This window comes from Pristiophorus japonicus, chromosome 8 (genome assembly GCF_044704955.1).
Source record: "Pristiophorus japonicus isolate sPriJap1 chromosome 8, sPriJap1.hap1, whole genome shotgun sequence".
NCBI lineage: Eukaryota > Metazoa > Chordata > Chondrichthyes > Pristiophoridae > Pristiophorus > Pristiophorus japonicus.
This window is the reverse complement of record NC_091984.1, coordinates 163963817-163982609: the sequence shown is the minus strand read 5'-3', so window position 1 is coordinate 163982609 and position 18793 is coordinate 163963817. Positions and strand designations below refer to the sequence as shown.

The 18793-nt window shown below is 48.7% G+C and overlaps 1 protein-coding gene across 2 annotated transcripts in view; it reads right to left on the bottom strand.

Moving 5' to 3' along the window:
- Nucleotides 1-5177, bottom strand: part of LOC139268795 (breakpoint cluster region protein) — a 905198-nt gene extending 900021 nt beyond the window's left edge. For both annotated transcript variants that reach the window (XM_070887498.1, XM_070887499.1), the window contains exon 1: nucleotides 3634-5177. In XM_070887498.1, the coding sequence (XP_070743599.1) occupies nucleotides 3634-5074 (1441 nt within the window). In that variant the 5' untranslated portion in view covers nucleotides 5075-5177. The remainder of the gene's footprint in view (nucleotides 1-3633) is intronic.
- Between the last annotated feature and the right edge of the window lie 13616 nt (nucleotides 5178-18793).

Here is an 18793-nt window from a genome sequence, read left to right as displayed (position 1 = left end):
TCCCAGGTTCTTAAGCGAAGCAAAAGAGGAAATAGCAGAGGATTTGACCATCATTCTCCAATCTTCACTGGCTTCAGTTGTGGTGCCGGAGGAGTGGTAGACTGCTAATGTGGTACCTTTGTTTAAAAAGGGAGAAAGGGATAGATCGAGTAATTACAGGCCAGTCAGCCTAACCTCAGTTGTGAGAAAATTATTGGAAAAAATCCTGAAGGACAGGATAAATCTACATTTAGAAAGACACGAGTTAATCAGAGACAGTCAGCACAGATTTGTTAAGGGTAGGTCATGTCTGACTAACTTGACTGAATTTTTCGAGGAAGTAACCAGGAGGGTCAATGAGGGTAGTGCGTATATGTAATGTATATGGATTCTAGCAAAGCTTTCGATAAGGTTCCACATGGCAGACTGGTCACGAAAGCCCACGAGATCCAGGGCAAAGTGGCAAGTTGGATCCAAAATTGGCTCAGAGGCAGGAAGCGAAGGGTCATGGTTGATGGATGTTTTTGTGACTGGAAGGATATTTCCAGTGGGGTTCCGCAGGGCTTAATTCTAGGTCCCTTGCTTTTTGTGATATACATGAATGATCTAGACTTGAATATCGGGGGTATGATTAAGAAGTTTGCAGATGATACAAAAATAGGCTGTTTGGTTGATATTGAAGAAGAAAGCTGCGGACTACAGGAAGATATCAATCAACTGGTCAGAACAGTGGCAAATGGAATTTAATCCAGAGAAGTGTGAGGTAATGCAGTTGAGGGCAGCTAACAAGGATAGGGAATACATATTAAATGGTTGGACATTGAGAAGTGTAGAGGAACAAAGGGACCTGGGAATGTATGTCCACAGATCCCTGAAGGTAGCAGGCCAGGTGGATAAGGTGGTTCAGAAAGCATATGGAATGCTTGCATTTATTAGCCGAGGCATAGAATATAAGAGCAGGTGGGTTATGCTTGAACTGTATAAAACACTGGTTAGGTTACAGCTGGAGTACTGCGTACAGTTCTGGTCACCGCATTACAGGAAGGGCATGATTGCACTGGAGAGGGTACAGAGGAGATTTACGAGGATGTTGCCAGAAGTGGTGAATCTTAGCTATGAGGACAGATTGAATAGGCTGGGTTTGTTTTCATAGAAACATAGAAAATAGGTGGAGTAGGCCATTCGGCCCTTCGAGCCTGCACCGCCATTCAATGAGTTCATGGCTGAACATGCAACTTCAGTACCCCATTCCTGCTTTCTCCCCATACCCCTTGATCCCCCTAGTAGTAAGGACTACATGTAACTCCTTTTTGAATATATTTAGTGAATTGGCCTCAACAACTTTCTGTGGTAGAGAATTCCACAGGTTCACCACTCCCTGGGTGAAGAAGTTTCTCCTCATCTCGTTCCTAAATGGCTTACCCCTTATCCTTAGACTGTGTCCCCTGGTTCTGGACTTCCCCAACATTGGGAACATTCTTCCTGCATCTAACCTGTCTAAACCCATCAGAATATTAAATATTTCTATGAGATCCCCTCTCATTCTTCTGAACTCCCAGTGAATACAAACCCAGTTGATCCAGTCTTTCTTCATATGTCAGTCCCGCCATCCTGGGAATCAGTCTGGTGAACCTTCGCTGCACTCCCTCAATAGCAAAAATGTCCTTCCTCAAGTTAGGAGACCAAAACTGTACACAATACTCCAGGTGTGGCCTCACCAAGGCCCTGTACAACTGTAGTAACACCTCCCCTGCCCCTGTACTCAAATCCCCTTGCTATGAAGGCCAACATGCCATTTGCTTTCTTAACCGCCTGCTGTACCTGCATGCCAACCTTCAATGACTGATGTACCATGGCACCCAGATCTCGTTGCGCCTCCCCTTTTCATAATCTGTCACCATTCAGATAATAGTTTGTCTCTGTTTTTACCACCAAAGTGGATAACCTCACATTTATCCGCATTATACTTCATCTGCCATGCATTTGCCCACTCACCTAACCTATCCAAGTCACTCTGCAGCCTCATAGCATCCTTCTCGCAGCTCACACTGCCACCCAACTTAGTGTCATCCGCAAATTTGAAGATACTACATTTAATCCCCTCGTCTAAATCATTAATGTACAATGTAAACAGCTGAGGCCCCAGCACAGAACCTTGCGGTACCCCACTAGTCACTGCCTGCCATTCTGAAAAGTACCCATTTACTCCTACTCTTTGCTTCCTGTCTGACAACCAGTTCTCAATCCACGTCAGCACACTACCCCCAATCCCATGTGCTTTAACTTTGCACATTAATCTCTTGTCGAAAGCCTTCTGAAAGTCCAAATACACCACATCAACTGGTTCTCCCTTGTCCACTCTACTGGAAACATCCTCAAAAAATTCCAGAAGATTTGTCAAGCATGATTTTCCTTTCACAAATCCATGCTGACTTGGACCTATCATGTCACCTCTTTCCAAATGCGCTGCTATGACATCCTTAATAATTGATTCCATCATTTTACCCACTACCGATGTCAGGCTGACCGGTCTATAATTCACTGTTTTCTCTCTGCCTCCTTTTTTAAAAAGTGGGGTTACATTGGCTACCCACCACTCCATAGGAACTGATCCAGAGTCTATGGAATGTTGGAAAATGACTGTCAATGCATCCACTATTTCCAAGGCCACCTCCTTAAGTACTCTGGGATACAGTCCATCAGGTCCTGGGGATTTATCGGCCTTCAATCCCATCAATTTCCCCAACACAATTTCCCGACTAATAAGGATTTCCCTCAGTTCCTGGGATGGGTCGCGGAACAGTCATAATTTTACTAGGTATGTAAAACTTGAGAAAAACACATTCAACCAGGGCGTGGTCTTTTAAAGCTCAGAAACACATACCCTTAATGTAACTTCACTCTGCCAACTCGATTCGTAAACATTTACACTGCAGCAGGAATGACAGCTTCCTGTGCAAGTCTTTCCAAGATGAGTTGTCTCAAACCCAGCAAACGCAATTCTTTGGCAATAACAGAGCCTGCATAACTGACAAACACACTGTACAAAAGGTAACTAATGCGCTGCAGGAAAAGCAGTTTTACAGCACATCTGCTCCGTGAATTTTGTAGATGTAATTTTCTTACATTAATCATATATATTTGAGAATACTCTGGCCTTACATTTTACTTAGATCTTTTTCCTTTCATTCAAATATATCACTGGCAAGATTTGAATTCAATGTTTATCACCTCTCAGCCTATTAGTTCACATCTTCAAATCCCCACAGCTATAATTGGATATTTGAACTTTAGTTTCCCTTTACTAATGGATCAAACCCTAATCTGCATGTTGGATCTAGTTACATAAACCAGTTGTGTAATTGATGCATCGTACATTATGGTTTTCAAGACATTTTTCAATATTTCTCATTATCGTGCTTTGGATTCAGACTAATGCAAAGGTGAAATAGTTAAAGATCTTCTATGCTGACAAACTAACCTGCAACCCTGTTCGAAAAACACCAGCTGCATGGGTACCAGCAACATACTCAACACTACAAGTGGCATAGGGGAACAACACAGTAGCTGCTGGCTTGTACTTCAATAGGATTTTTGTCACCTCTATTGTCAAATTCCTGAGAAAACAGAATAAGCAATTGAAAAGTTGGTTACCTGGATCTCCATGGAAACTGTCCTCTTGAGTGCTCCTCTGGGCAAGGTCAGCTTCAGTAGCCCAAATTTGTCCTGGTTTCCTGAGACCAACTATCGTTGCTTCCTGTATAGTAACTTGGTGCTTGTGTCTCTTTTGCGACTGTGGGGTGGGTGGACTGCTACTATCAAACGACTGCTGAGAGTTTTGAGAGGGAGACCGACTTTTCTCTCTAAAAATACGATAGGTGGTGGGGCTGGGGGAAACGTGACTCGACTGGCCAGAAGAAAAATCGTCCTCACTCGAAGTTAAATTTTCATTGGAACTGCAGTCTGGAGTATAGCCTCCACCAACATCATCAGCACTCCCAGGTGAATAGGACCGCCGAGGCCATGTTAGATGTTTCTCATGATCTGTAGTGCTCTGGAGCCTTCCATACTCTCTTAAGCCACCACTGGGTTTACCATCACTATCCGGCATCATTCCACCGATATAAACACTTTCATATGGTTGGAATTCTTGTTGCCATGGTACCTTGTCTGGTTTGCCTCCATTGGCGGTGGCACGGATAAGATTATCCTTCAAGAATCTGGGATTAAGGTCCACGTCGTCGTACTCTGGGTCATACCCACAGCTGCTGTCCGTGGACCTACCTCTGTACACAGGCTTGCGATAATCCGCTGACCCCGCAGTGCCAGGGGAAGAGTGTAACGATCTCTTGCGTTCCATCTGCATGGCCTGACTCCCAATTGTACTGATCTTGTCAGATACCTCCTTGTCATTGACTTTCACCAGCCCTTTCTCGTGGTGGTACTCCACGTTGACATACAGAGGCTTCTCCATACCTTTCCCATCCCCGGCAGAGTGGGAATTGGTTCTTTTGATCCGTTCAAAATTGGACCTCAACGCGGCTACACTTGTGCCAGCTGCGGCTTTATCCTTCCTCTCCATCTGCTCACAATCCTGGCTGAAACTTCGTCCTGGATCCCTCTCTGGCGTCGCCATTGCCCTCCTCATTGAGGATGCCCTCTGCCTGGTTGGCGAACCTTCCACCTCAGTCCTGGTGTCCACCAAGCCCTCCTCCGCCCCTGGGTGCCTCTTGCAATTGTCCTCTCCAGGGTGATACTTGGCTTTGTCCCCCTCCCCTTCCCCTTCCCCGGGGGCAGGCTGCTGCTGGTCCTCAGGCTGCTCGGTGGCCGCTTGCTCCAGCAGGACCGAGGACTTCCTGAAGCCCCATCTTTGCTTGTCATAGCTCTTCTTCTCCTTGGCCAGCAGAGTCTGCAGGTAGATCATGCGGAACCGCTCCTTGTTCACCTCCAGCTCCAGCTTCCGAATGCTGCACTTACAGCTCTCCAGCTCCTGCTCGATGTCGCCGACGCTCCTCAGCTCCATCTTGGGCGGCTCGGACTCGGGAAACTGAGCCTTCCAGGCTTCCACGAATCCCACCGGCTCAACCATTTTCATCTCACGGTGGCGGCCGAACAACGGGCAGGGAACAATGGTGCCGGGCCGGCACTCCCCGCTCCCCGCTCCCCTCGCCGCTCAATGAGGCGCGCTGCCCGCCGCTCTCCTCGCGTCGCCAGCACAGCAGCTCGCGCACAGCGGCAGGGGGCGGGGCCACCGCGCGACTGGCAGCGCGGCCGGCCAATCAGCGCCGGGGCTCTCCCGCCCTCTGCGGCACACTTAAAGGGGAAATGTTTCGCCTCTCCCCATCGTCCGACAGCCGATGAGGGCAGGTTGGAGGGCCTTTTCGTAGGACTGCTCCTGGGCCTGGCCAAGGGGGCCAACAACCAGTCCAGGCAGCGGGCGGTCGATGGGGTCATTCAGCCCCGACTGCCTGCCTCTCTTCCGCGGTTACATCCGGGCCAGGGTGTCCCTGGAGACGGAGCACGCGGTGTCCACCGGTACGCTCGCGGCCTTCCGCGAGAGCTGGGCGCCGGAGGGACTGGAGTGCATCGTCACCCCCGGCAACCAAATTTGAATTTGAATTAAGTTATGGCAAAAAGTTAATTTGTTTATTTGTTGGTTTTAGTGCCCCCCGTTAATGAGGGGGCATTTGATTTATGGTTTTACAAAATAGTTGTGCAGCTGATGAAGTACTTTTGAAGTGTAGTCACTGTTGTAATGTGGGAAACGCGACAGCCAACTTGCGCACAGCAAGCTCCCACAAACAGCAATGTGATAATGACCAGATAATGTGTTTTTTAGCGATGTTGATTGAGGGATAAATATTGGCCGCAGGACACCGGGGGATAACTGCTCTGCTTATCTTCAAAATAGTGCCACGGGATCTTTTACATCCACCTGAGAGGGCAGGCGGGGCCTCGGTTTAACATCTCATCTGAAAGACGGCACCTCCCGCAGTGCAGCGCTTCCTCAGCACTGCACTAGAGTGTCAGCCTAGAATTTTGTGCTCAAGTTCCTGGAGTGAAAAAGGCATCAAGGGGTATGGGGAAAAAGCGGGAATATGGTGTTCAGATAGAGGATCAGCCATGATCATATTGAATGGTGGTACAGACTCGAAGGGCCGAATGGCCTACTACTGCTCCTATTTTCTATGTTTCTATGAACCCACAACCTTCTGACTCCGAGGCGAGAGCGTTACCCACTGAGCCACAGCTGACAGTGGTGCACTGACGGGATAGTGGTTGATTTTTTTCCTCAGTCTGTTCACCAGCGCTCCTGAAGATGCAGAATCTCACTGGGTTTCAGTCCCTTGGGTGCAGAAAGCCGTTCTTAACATATTAATCTGGTCAGCTATTCAACCATGGGCATCACAACCAAACCCAATCCTGTGCTTTTTGCCATAAAAAAGACTTGCATTTCTATAGCGCCTTTCACAGCCTCAGAATATCACAAAGTGATTTACAGCTAATGAAGTACTATTTGAAGTGAAATCACTGTTGTAATGCAGGAAACACAGCAGCCAATTTGCATACAGCAAGCTCCCACAAACAGAAATGAGACAAATGACCAGATAGTCTGTTTTAGATGTGTTTGATGTGGGATAAATATTGGCCCAGGATGGTTCTGTGAGGGATTGCACTGCTCGCTAAGGTGCTGGACCACTTAGACCAGCAGGCCCCAGGTCACTGAAAGCATTCGAATAGTTCTATGGAATCTTTTGATCCACCTGAGAGTGCAGACGAGTTTAACATCTCATCTGACAGTGCAGCAGTCCCTCAGTACTGCACTGGGAGTGTTAGGCTACAACTATTTTGTTAGTGTTAGGCTACATTATATGCTCTAGTCTCTGGAGTGGAGTTGAACCCACAACTTTATGACTGAGAAGCAAGAGTGCTACTAACTATGCCAAGGTCGACACCCATAAATACTCTTTTTAATGATATTTGGATTTTTGGAGTAAACATTTTTTTGTCCAAAGTTGTGGCAACATTTGAATACCAAAATCATTGTAATTACAAAATTCCATTTTACTGCCTATGTTTGTTAAAGTTTGAAGATGTAATTTCTCCAAGAATGGTTTCTAATTTCAGGGTTGTAGCAATTTTGGAGTTCCAGTGATGGTTCTGTGAGGGATTGTACTGCTCACTAAGGTGCTGGGCCACTGAGATCAGCTGGTCCTAGGTCACTGAAAGCATTCAAAAGGGATTAGTTTCTGAGTGTGGCCAAAATAAAGTAGAAGGTAGGTGGCGTATTGGGGAATGTGTCTCCCAGACAACGTGGTCTCCTGGAACTTGTTTGATCATCTTCAGGGGTCAGAGAGGTATTTCCTAGCCTTTTTCCAAAATTGACCTAAGGTTATTTTTGTCTGTCTTTTTGCCTCTCCCAGGATATTGCTGGGGGTGGGGGAGGGCGTGGTTGGCCACAGATGGGGGTAACAGTGTGCAGAAGTTACACTATGAAGGTATAGGACAGGCTCCATGGACCAGCTGGTCTTTACCTGTCCTCTTTTGCAAGAGGTCATCGCTGGGTTCACCTCCCCAGTCTGTACTTACTCTCATCTGGGGGAGCAGGAAAGGTCGCCATTGCTCTCAGCACCTGGGCTAGAAAGAGGAGAAATGTCACTGGACCACAGCAAAAACCAGAGTCTTCCTGAGAGGAGAGGAATGTTTCTTTGTGATTTAATACTGTAGCTTTCAGTGAGTTTAACAGGAATCAGCAGATCTCCTGGGACTGGAGCAGCAGCTTTGCTGCCATCTGGTGGCACAGTGACATATAGAGAAACTTGAAACTCAGACTTATATTGCAATATTTTCAAAGTACAATGTTTTACATTAAAAATAAATAAAATGCACACTGTTTAATAATCCTTGCTTCAGATCTCCATCAAATGAGTTCTGTATCAGTAGTTCCACCATTTCAGCTTCTCATTGGGCACATTCGACACAGAAAGAGCCAAATAATAAACTGGATGGGGCAAGGAGGCTGGCACAATAACTTCCAGAAGAATGCAACAATGTCCTCTGACTCAAATTAGGTTCTGAAGGAGTCCAGCCCTGAAATATTATCCTGTCGCTCCCTTTAAATTGCTGAGGGACCTGCTGTGTGGTGCGATTTCAGCATTTGGCAATGTTTACTTCAGATTTTCAGATATGTCATTTCCTTTGTCTCTCAATGAAAGCACAGATTTTGGGTTCTCATGCTGCGGGACATAGCGGGTCTAATCTTTTGGAGCTGGAGGACATTGTTTGTAATTGGGTCCGGTTATGTTATTGGACTGGTAAACCAGAGGCCTGGGCGAATGATCCAGACATGCGAGTTCAAATCCACGGCAGCTGGGGAATTTGAATTTCGTTTTTTTAATAAATCTGGAATAAAAAGCTCGTGTCAGTTATGGTAACCATGAAACTGCTGGATTGTCATAAAAACCCATCTGGTTCACTAATGTCCTTTTAGGGAAGGAAGTCTGGACCATTAAACAACTAACGGGAGGAGGAGGCTCCATGAATATCCCCATCCTCAATGATGGCGGGGCCCAGCACGCAAGTGCAAAATACAAGGCTAAAGCGTTTGCAACTATCTTCAGCATGATAATCCATATCGGCCTCCTCCTGAGGTTCCCATCCCATCACAGAAGCCAGTGTTCAGCCAATTCGATTCACTCCAAGGGATATCAAGAAGTGACTAAGCGCACTGGATATAGCAATGGCTTTGGGCCACGATAGCATCCTGGCTGTTGTAACATAGAAACATAGAAAATAGGTGCAGGAGTAGGCCATTCGGTCCTTCGAGCCTGCACCACCATTCGATAAGATCATGGCTGATCATTCCCTCAGTCCCCCTTTCCTGCTTTCTCTCCATATCCCTTGATCCCTTTACCCGTAAGGGCCACATCTAACTCCCTCTTGAATATATCCAATGAACTGGCATCAACAACTCTCTGCGGCAGGGAATTCCACAGGTTAACAACTGAAGACTTGTGCTCCAGAACTAGCTGCATCTCTACCCAAGCTGTTCCAGTACAGCTAGTATCTATCCGATAATGTGGAAAACTGCTCAGGTATGTCCAGTCCACAAAAAGCAGGACAAATCCAATCCGGCCAATCACCACCTCATCAGTCTGCTCGCAATAGAAATATAGAAATCTACAGCGCAGAAGGAGGCCATTTCGGCCCATCGTGTCCGCGCCAGCCGACACGGCCCTCGGTCAGCAGCCCTGAAGGTTACATATAAACCTATGAACAATGGTGGAAAGGTAAAGAGCATCCGACCTAACCAGTCTGCCTCACACAACTGCGACACCCCTTGCACCGCAACACTCTACACTCCACTCCACCCGGAGCCATGCGATCTCCTGGGAGAGGCAAAAAAACAGATAAAAACCCAGGCCAATTGGGGAAAAAAATCTAGGAAAATTTCTCTCCGACCCATCCAGGGAATCGAAACTAGCCCAGGAGATTACCCTGGCTGTATTCGATTCCCTGCAGTACTTACGATTGTATCTGCGCCAGCCAACAAAAGGTTATCCAGTCAAATCACACTTACCAGTTCTCGGTCCGTAACCCTGCCGGTTAAGGCACTTCAAGTGCCCATCCAAGCACCTTTTAAATGTGGTGAGGGTTTCTGCATCCACCACCATTCCAGGCAATGAGTTCCAGACCCCCACAACCCTCCACATGAAGAAGCCTCCCCTCAAATTCCCTCTGACCCTTTCACCAACCATCTTAAAACTACGTCCCCTCGTAATTGACCCCTCCACCAAGGGAAATAGGCCCTTACTCCACTATATCTAGGCTCCTCAAAATTTTATATACCTCAATGAGGTCTCCTCTCAGCCTCCTCTGTTCCAATGAGAACAAACCCAGCCTATCCAATCTGTCCTCATAGCTAAGATTCTCCATTCCAGGCAACATTCTAGTAAATCTCCTCTGCAACCTCTCTAGTGCAATCACATCCTTCCTATAATATGATGACCAGAACTGCATGCAGTATTCCACCTGTGGCCTAACCAGAGGATTATACAATTTATGCATAACCTCCCTGCTCTTGTATTCCAAGCTTCGGCCAATAAAAGCAAGCATTCCGTATGCCTTCTTAACCACCTTATCCACCTGGCCTGCTACTTTCATGGATTTGTGGACATGTTCCCTTTGTTCATCTACAGTTCTAAGTGGCCTATCATTTAATGTGTATACCTTTTCCTTATTATCCCTCCCCAAGTGCATTACCTCACACTTCTTTGAATTAAATTCCATTTGCCACTGCTCTGCCCACCTGACCAGTAGATTGATATCCTCCTGCAGTCCATGACTTTTCTCTTCGTTATCAACCACACAGCCAATTTTAGTGTCATCTGCAAACTTCTTAATCATACTTCCTATATTCAAATCTATATCTTTGATGTATATCACAAAAAGCAAGGGACCCAGTACTGAGCCCTGCAGAACCCCACTGGAAACATCCTTCCAGTCACAAAAACATCCATCAACCATTACCTTTTGCTTCCTACCTCTAAGCCAATTTTGGACCAACTTGCCACTTTGCCCTGGATCCCATGGGCTTTAACCTTCATGACCAGTCTACCATGTGGGACCTTATCAAAAGCTTTGCTAAAGTCCATATACACTACATCGTATGCACTACCCGCATTGATCCTCCTGGTTACCTCCTCAAGAAATTCAATCAGGTTAGTCAAACATGATCTTCCCTTAACAAATCCGTGCTGACTGTCCCTAATTAATCCTTGCCTTTCTAAATTTGCTGGAGTTCTTTGAGGATGTAACGAGCAGGGTGGATAAGGTGGAACTAGTGGATGTGGTGTATTTGGATTTCCAGTAGGCATTCGATAGAAACATAGAAACATAGAAAATAGGTGCAGGAGTAGGCCATTCGGAACTTCGAGCCTGCACCACCATTCAATATGATCATGGCTGATCATACAACTTCAGTATCCCATTCCTGCTTTCTCTCCATACCCCTTGATCCCTTTAGCCGTAAGGGCCACATCTAACTCCCTTTTGAATATATCTAACGAACTGGCCTCAACAACTTTCTGTGATAGAGAATTCCACAGGTTCACAATTCTCTGAGTGAAGAAGTTTCTCCTCATCTCGGCCCTAAATGGCTTACCCCTTATCCTTAGACTGGGACCCCTGGTTCTGGACTTCCCCAGCATTGGGAACATTCTTCCTGCATCTAACCTGTCCAATCCTGTCAGAATTTTATATGTTTCTATGAGATCCCCTCTCATTCTTCTAAATTCCAGTGAATATAGCCTAGTCGATCCAGTCTTTCTTCATATGTCAGTCCTGCCATCCCGGGAATCAGTCTGGTGAACCTTCGCTGCACTCCCTCAATAGCAAGAATGTCCTTCCTCAGACTAGGAGACCAAAACTGTACACAATATTCAAGGTGTGGCCTCACCAAGGCCCTGTACAACTACAGTAAAACCTCCCTGCTCCTATACTCAAATCCTCTTGCTATGAAGGCCAACATGCCATTTGCCTTCTTCACCACCTGCTGTACCTGCATGCCAACTTTCAATGATTGATGTACCATGACAGCCAGGCCTCATTGCACCTCCCCTTTTCCTAATCTGTCACCATTCAGATAATATTCTGCCTTCCTGTTTTTGCCACCAAAGTGGATAATCTCACATTTATCTACATTATACTGCATCTACCATGCATTTGCCCACTCACTCACCTAGCCTATCCAAGTCACCCTGCAGCCTCTTAGCATCCTTCTCACAGCTCACACTGCCACCCAGCTTAGTGTCATCTGCAAACTTGGAGATATTACATTCAATTGCTTCATTTAAATCATTAATGTATCGTGTAAATAGCTGGGCTCCCAGCACTGAACCTTGCGGTACCCCACTGCTTGCCATTCTGAAAAGGACCCGCTTAGTCCTACTCTTTGCTTCCTGTCTGCCAACCACGTCAATACATTACCCCCAATACCATGTGCTTTAATTTTGCACACTCATCTCTTGTGTGGGACCTTGTCAAAAACCTTTTGAATGTCCAAATGCACCACATCCACTGGTTCACCCTTGTCCACTCTATTAGTTACATCCTCAAAAAATTCTGAAAGATTTGTCAAGCATGATTTCCCTTTCATAAATCCATGCCACATAAAAGGTTACTGCACAAGATAAAATTCACGGGGTTGAGGGTAATATATTAGAATGGATAGAGGATTGGTTAACCATCAGAAAACAGAGAGTCAGGATAAATGGATCATTTTCCGGTTGGCAAATTTGTGGGGTGCCGTAGAGATTGGTGCTGGGTCTTCACTACTTACAATCTATATTAATGACTTGGATGAAGGGACCGAGTGTAATGTAGCCAAGTTTGCTGATGATACAAAGATGGGTGGAAAAGTAAATTGCGAGGAAGACACAAACAATCTGCAAAGGGATATAGACAGGCTAAGTGAGTGGGCAAAAAATTGGCAGATGGAGTATAATGTGGGAAAATGTGAGGTTATCCACTTTGACAGAAAAAATAGAAAAGCAAATTATAATTTAAATTGAGAAAAATTGCAGAGTGCTGCAGTACAGAGGGACCTGGGGGTCCTTGTGCATGAAACGCAAAATGTTAGCATGCAGGTACAACAAGTAATCAGGAAGGCAAATGGAATGTTGGCTTTTATTGCAAGGGGGATAGAGTATAAAAGCAGAGAAGTCCTGCTACAACTGTACAGGGTATTGGTGAGGCCACACCTGGAGTACTGTGTACAGTTTTGGTCTCCGTATTTAAGGAAGGATATACTTGCATTGGAGGCTGTTCAGTGAAGGTTCACTAGGTTGATTCCTGAGATGAGGGGGTTGACTTATTGTTGAGTAGGTTGGACCTGTACTCATTGGAGTTCAGAAGAATGAGAGGTGATCTTATCGAAACATACAATGTAATGAGGGGGCTCGACAAGGTGGATGCAGAGAGGATATTTTCACTCATAGGAGAAACTAAAAATAGGGGACATGGGGCTAGAACCTCCACTTTTTTTGCTTTCTTAACGCCCACTTAACGCCCATTTTATTGCTGAAATGATGTATAACGCCTATATATCGGCCATTTTGGCACAAAATGGAAACTGGCGGGCATTTTTAGGAAACTTATCGGCGAGCGTTATTTTCCCCATGTGCTTAAAGGCGAGAAAAAATATTAATGCCCACGCACTTTTTTGGGCGAAATCAGCAGAATGGGCGAATTCAACGACCATAATATCGCCCAACGTTACTTTCCGCATGGATTTAACGTCCGCCCACTTTTTTGTTGTAAAGAGCATATTTACCGAAACTAGCGGCCATGTGATCGCCCACCGGCAATTTCATCACCTCGCACACATATCGCCCACAATATCGCTCAGAAAAAGTGCCCAGAAAAAGTGGAACTAACTGGAACGAACGCCTGTGGTATGGCTGGCATTTGTTAAATTCCACTTTTAGGTGAGGAGCTGATATCTGAAAGAATTGCCTGAAAGAGCGCTGATGTGAGTGACAACGCTGACACACTGCTGTGTGTGTGCAGTTCAGACATCAATGGTGTCCATCACCTTGGAGCCAGTTAAAGTTTACGTTGATTGATGTTAAGTTGTATTAACCCTTTCATGGTAAGGAATCACCAGTGTTTAACGGTCCAGCTATCTGAGACAATGCGCAATAAGGTTATGTTCAAGAACAAAAATTTAATACCAACATTGGTCTGAAATCATAAGTATCACAGGCAATTACACCCAACCCCTGCCCACACCCCACTTTTCTCACCATTGACATAAATCACATGTTCAACATGTCCAGCAACACAGAATACAAAGGCAAAGCAGGAACGTGGTCCCAGCCCCCATACATTGCAACAAATTGCATACACCCAGATGGAGATATAACACAGCCATCACCTGCGCATATGCACCTCACTTTCCTTCCCCCCTCCCCTTATTCTCCCCACCTCTAACCCTTCCCCTCCTCACTCCACGGCCCCTGGCCGAGGAGCTCCTCAGGCGGTGCCTCATTGGGGGGGATGAAGTCATATGCGGTGATTGCATGGGTACGGGAGCGGGGGGGGGGGGAGGTGTCGAGGGGGCAACATTCTCTGATGCAGAAGCAGGATCTTGGTCCTTGCTCTCATCTGTCGTTCGCAGTGGTGGTGCGGAACCTAGGGGTGGAATGCATCGCTCGGGGACCACTGGGAGGCCTGTGGCAGCAGTGTTTCTGGCTATCGCCTCCAGGGACTTCGCCATGGTGGCAGGTGTCGGGATATGCCCCCCCCCCCCCCAATGCTTCGATGAGCTGGTCACCAATGTCCTTCTGGACAACTGTACCATCTCTCCGCTCTCATGTCACGCTCGTGGAACAGACCTGCCGCGTCCACGAGGCCTCCGCGGGGTCGGCGATGTCCTGGGGACAAATGGGGTGTCCTGTGGTGAGGTGCTTGGGGCTGGTACCTCCAGAGTGGAGGCAGGAATGACCAGAGGTCCACTAGATGGCCTTGGGGTGGAATGGCTTCTGGAGCATGGCGATGCAGGTTCTTCGAAGTCCGTGCTCTCATTGAGAACAGACCCAGCGGATTGATGGGTGAGAATCAGAGTTCCTCAGCACCAGATGTAGGATCGTCCAGAGAGTCGGGCCCCGTGCCCCCACCTTCTGGCCTCTGTGGTCTTCCCTGGGGCCGTGCTGCTGGCTGAGCTGCAAAACACAAATGAGGTTATTAGAGGAGAAGGGGTGCTAGGGTGACAAGGTGAATCCAGTACTACACACAGCATATGTACGACAAAAGTACCACCGCTATCAAAATCATCACAGACATCACATTTCATGACCATCAACACATTGTGCATTGCAATGATTTTCATTAGGCCAGCATTATTTATAGGACAATTTTAGAAATCATCTATCATATATGATTGTTCGGATATGAGTGGGTGTGGCATCTATTGACTTTACATCACGCAATGGTGTAAACTTTACTCACGTGGCATCACTTCAGGGTCTGCAGATGCATCCGTGTCTGTCCAGGGGTGCTTCCCCATGAGTGCGAGCACACGCTCCTCCATGTCAGTGATGTCGCTGGGGACTGATGGCCCCCCCATCTGTTCGCCTCTGCATGGACCTCATCGTTGATAGCATCTTTTGTAAAAGGTGACAGGACGACATGGCATGAGATCATTGCGTGATATCATTGCTAGGTACTGAGACAACACATAACCGACAGATATAATCATGATTATGATGATAATTATCATTCTTTACCTAAAGATGTACACCGTGACTGCAGGCTTTGAGTAAAACATTCCTGGTAAAAGTGAAAATCCTCACATTTGCTGATAGTCACTCATGACTGATACAAATCAAATTATATAAATACATAAGTACATGTAAATCAATGTAATACTTACTCTTGCGGATCCCACAAGGTCGTTCCATCGTTTGCGGCATTGGTTGCCCTCATGCACCTCGTTGGTCACCGACGAGACCACCTCTGCTATCTCGGCCCATATTTTCTGGTAGGCCTTTGGGGTGGGCTTCCCACACCCTCCCTGTGTCAAATCACCCCAGCGTAACTCGATCTCCTGCAGGAAGGAGGCATTTGCCTCGTCTGAGAACTTCCTTGCTCTATTGCGCCCTCCAATGTGCTCCTCTCCCAGCTCACTGCTCTCTCCAGCATCAGTCTCCACAGCGTGCTGTGATGCCTCCTCCTCGCCCTCCATTATAGGCCAAATTCAGTCAAATATGTGGCTGGTAACAGCTACTTTTTGTTTGCCTACTTGCTGTGAAGCTCTAAACTCTCCCTCCTTCCTCCCAAAGCAGCCACACCATACCCAGACACACCTTCAGTCCCTCTGAGCTCCCTCTCTCTCTGTCTCCTCTTCTGTGCATGTCATGGTGACCCTTGACCTCCAGAATCACGGAAATCGAGCATTGCCATGCCTTTGCTAAGGACGGCCAGACTTTAAGGCAGAAGGTCAGAAAAATTTAAAACTACCACCCATTTTATATCGCTCGCGGCAACGGCCATTTTCAAAAGTGGAGACTAGGTGGTTTAAGAATGGGCGAGAAGCCGACGATCTGAAAACCCTTTTTTACCGTCCGCGCCAGAAATATCGCCCATTTTACCACAAAAGTGGAAAATCTAGCCCAGAGTCTCAGAATCAGGGGCCGCCCGTTTAAAATTGAAATGAGGAGGAATTTCTTCTTTCAGAGTTTTGTAAATCTGTGGAATTCTCTGCCCCAGAGAGCTGTGGAGACTCAGCCATTGAATATATTTAAGGCGGAGATAGACAGATTTTTGAGCGATAAGGGAGTGAAGGGTTATGGGGAGCGGGCGGGGAAGTGGAGCTGCATCCATGATCAGATCAGCCATGATCTTATTGAATGGCGGAGCAGGCTCGAGGGGCCAAATGGCCTACTCCTCCTATTTCTTATGGTCTTATGGGACATCCTGCGGTCATGAAAGGCTCTGTAGGAATGCAATTCTTTCTTTCATTCTTTGTAATTCAGTTATTAAAGCTTGTCTTTTTTACAATCACGGCGGGGGGGGTGGGGGGGAGATTGCGTAGCACCCTGTTTGGGAGCGGTAACAGCTGTAAGATGGGAGTTTGTGCGGTAGGAGCGGAAGTCCAGCCCGCTCGCGATATTGGGGTTACCGTCCCCGAGAAGAAGTGGAGCGCAAAATAACAAAATAATGGCTCCACTTCCTCTCTGGGGCGTGAGCGGGGCAGGGGCACAGGATGAGGGGCGCAGCGGTATGCGTTGAGACACATAGCGGTGCCGCATAGAAGGTGCCGACTCTGTGGGTCCCTACCTGGATCACTGGGAATCGGGTGCCATGGCAACAACCCAGTACTCAAGTGGAGCGCCGGGCTGCCAGATCGCGGTACGGGCCCCGCCTTCAACAATGAGACCAGTAAGTCGGCCGATTATTTTTTTTTGCGCACTCCATCTCCCCTTTAACTAGCCTACAGTCTACAGTAGGCGAGTAGCCTACAGTCCGGTATGTGTCCCGCGAGTGGTCTACAGTGCGGTACACGCCCCGCGAGTGGCCTACAGTCCGGTACACGCTCCGCGAGTGGCCTACAGTCCGGTACACGCCCCGCGAGTAGCCTACAGTCCGGTACACGCCCCGCGAGTGGCCTACAGTCCGGTACACACTCCACGAGTGGCCTACAGTCCGGTACACGCCCCGCGAGTGGCCTACAGTCCGGTACACGCTCCGCGAGTGGTCTACAGTCCGGTACACACTCCGCGAGTGGCCTACAGTCCGGTACACGCCCCGCGAGTGGTCTACAGTCCGGCACACGCTCCGCGAGTGGCCTACAGTCCGGTACACGCCCCGCAAGTAGCCTACAGTCTGGTACACGCCCCGCGAGTAGCCTACAGTCTGGTACACGCCCCGTGAGTAGCCTACAGTCCGGTACACGCCCCGCGAGTAGCCTACTGTCCGGTACACGCTCCGCAAGTGGCCTACAGTCCAGTACACGTCCCGCGAGTGGTCTACAGTCCGGTACAAGCCCCGCGAGTAGCCTACAGTCCGGTACACGCCCCGCGAGTAGCCTACAGTCCGGTACACGCCCCGCGAGTAGCTTACAGTCCGGTACACGCCCCGCGAGTAGCCTACAGTCCGGTACACGCCCCGCGAGTGGCCTGCAGTGCGGTACACTCCCCGCGAGTGGCCTACAGTGCGGTACACGCCCCGCGAGTGGCCTACAGTCCGGTACACGCCCCGTGATTGGCTTACAGTCCGGTACGTGCCCAGCGAGTGGCCTACAGTCCGGTACGTGCCCCGCGTGTGGCCTACAGTCCGCCCCGCGAGTGGCCTACAGTCCGGTACACGCCCCGTAAGTGGCCTACAGTCTGGTACATGCCCCGCAAGTGGCCTACAGTCCAGTACACGTCCCGCGAGTGGCCTACAGTCCGGTACACGCCCCGCGAGTGGCCTACAGTCGGGTACATGCCCCGCGAGTGGCCTACAGTCCGGTACACGTCCCGCGAGCGAGCTACAGTCCGATACACGCCCCGCGAGTGGCCTACAGTCTGGTACGTGCCCCGCGAGTGGCCTACAGTCCGGTACACGTCCCGCGAGCAAGCTACAGTCCGGTAAACACCCTACGAGTGGCCTACAGTCCGGTACGTGCCCCGCGAGTGGCCTACAGTCCGGCACACGCCCCGCGAGTAGCCTACAGTCCGGTACACGCCCCGCGAGTAGCCTACAGTCCGGTACACGCCCCGCGAATAGCCTACAGTCCGGTACACGCCCCGCGAGTAGCCTACAGTCCGGTACACGCCCCGCGAGTGGCCTGCAGTGCGGTACACTCCCCGCGAGTGGCCTACAGTGCGGTACACGCCCCGCGAGTGGCCTACAGTCCGGTACACGCCTCGTGAGTGGCCTACAGTCTGGTACGTGCCCAGCGAGTGGCCTACAGTCTGGTACGTGCCCCGCGTGTGGCCTACAGTCCGCCCTGTGAGTGGCCTACAGTCCGGTACACGCCCCGCGAGTGGCCTACAGTCTGGTACATGCCTCGCGAGTGGCCTATAGTCCGGTACACGTCCCGCGAGCGAGCTACAGTCCGGTACACGCCCCGCGAGTGGCCTACAGTCCGGTACGTGCCCCACGAGTGGCCTACAGTCCGGTACACGTCCCGCGAGCGAGCTACAGTCCGGTAAACACCCTGCAAGTGGCCTACAGTCCGGTACACGTCCCGCGAGCGAGCTACAGTCCGGTAAACACCCTGCGAGTGGCCTACAGTCCGGTACGTGCCCTGCGAGTGGCCTACAGTCCG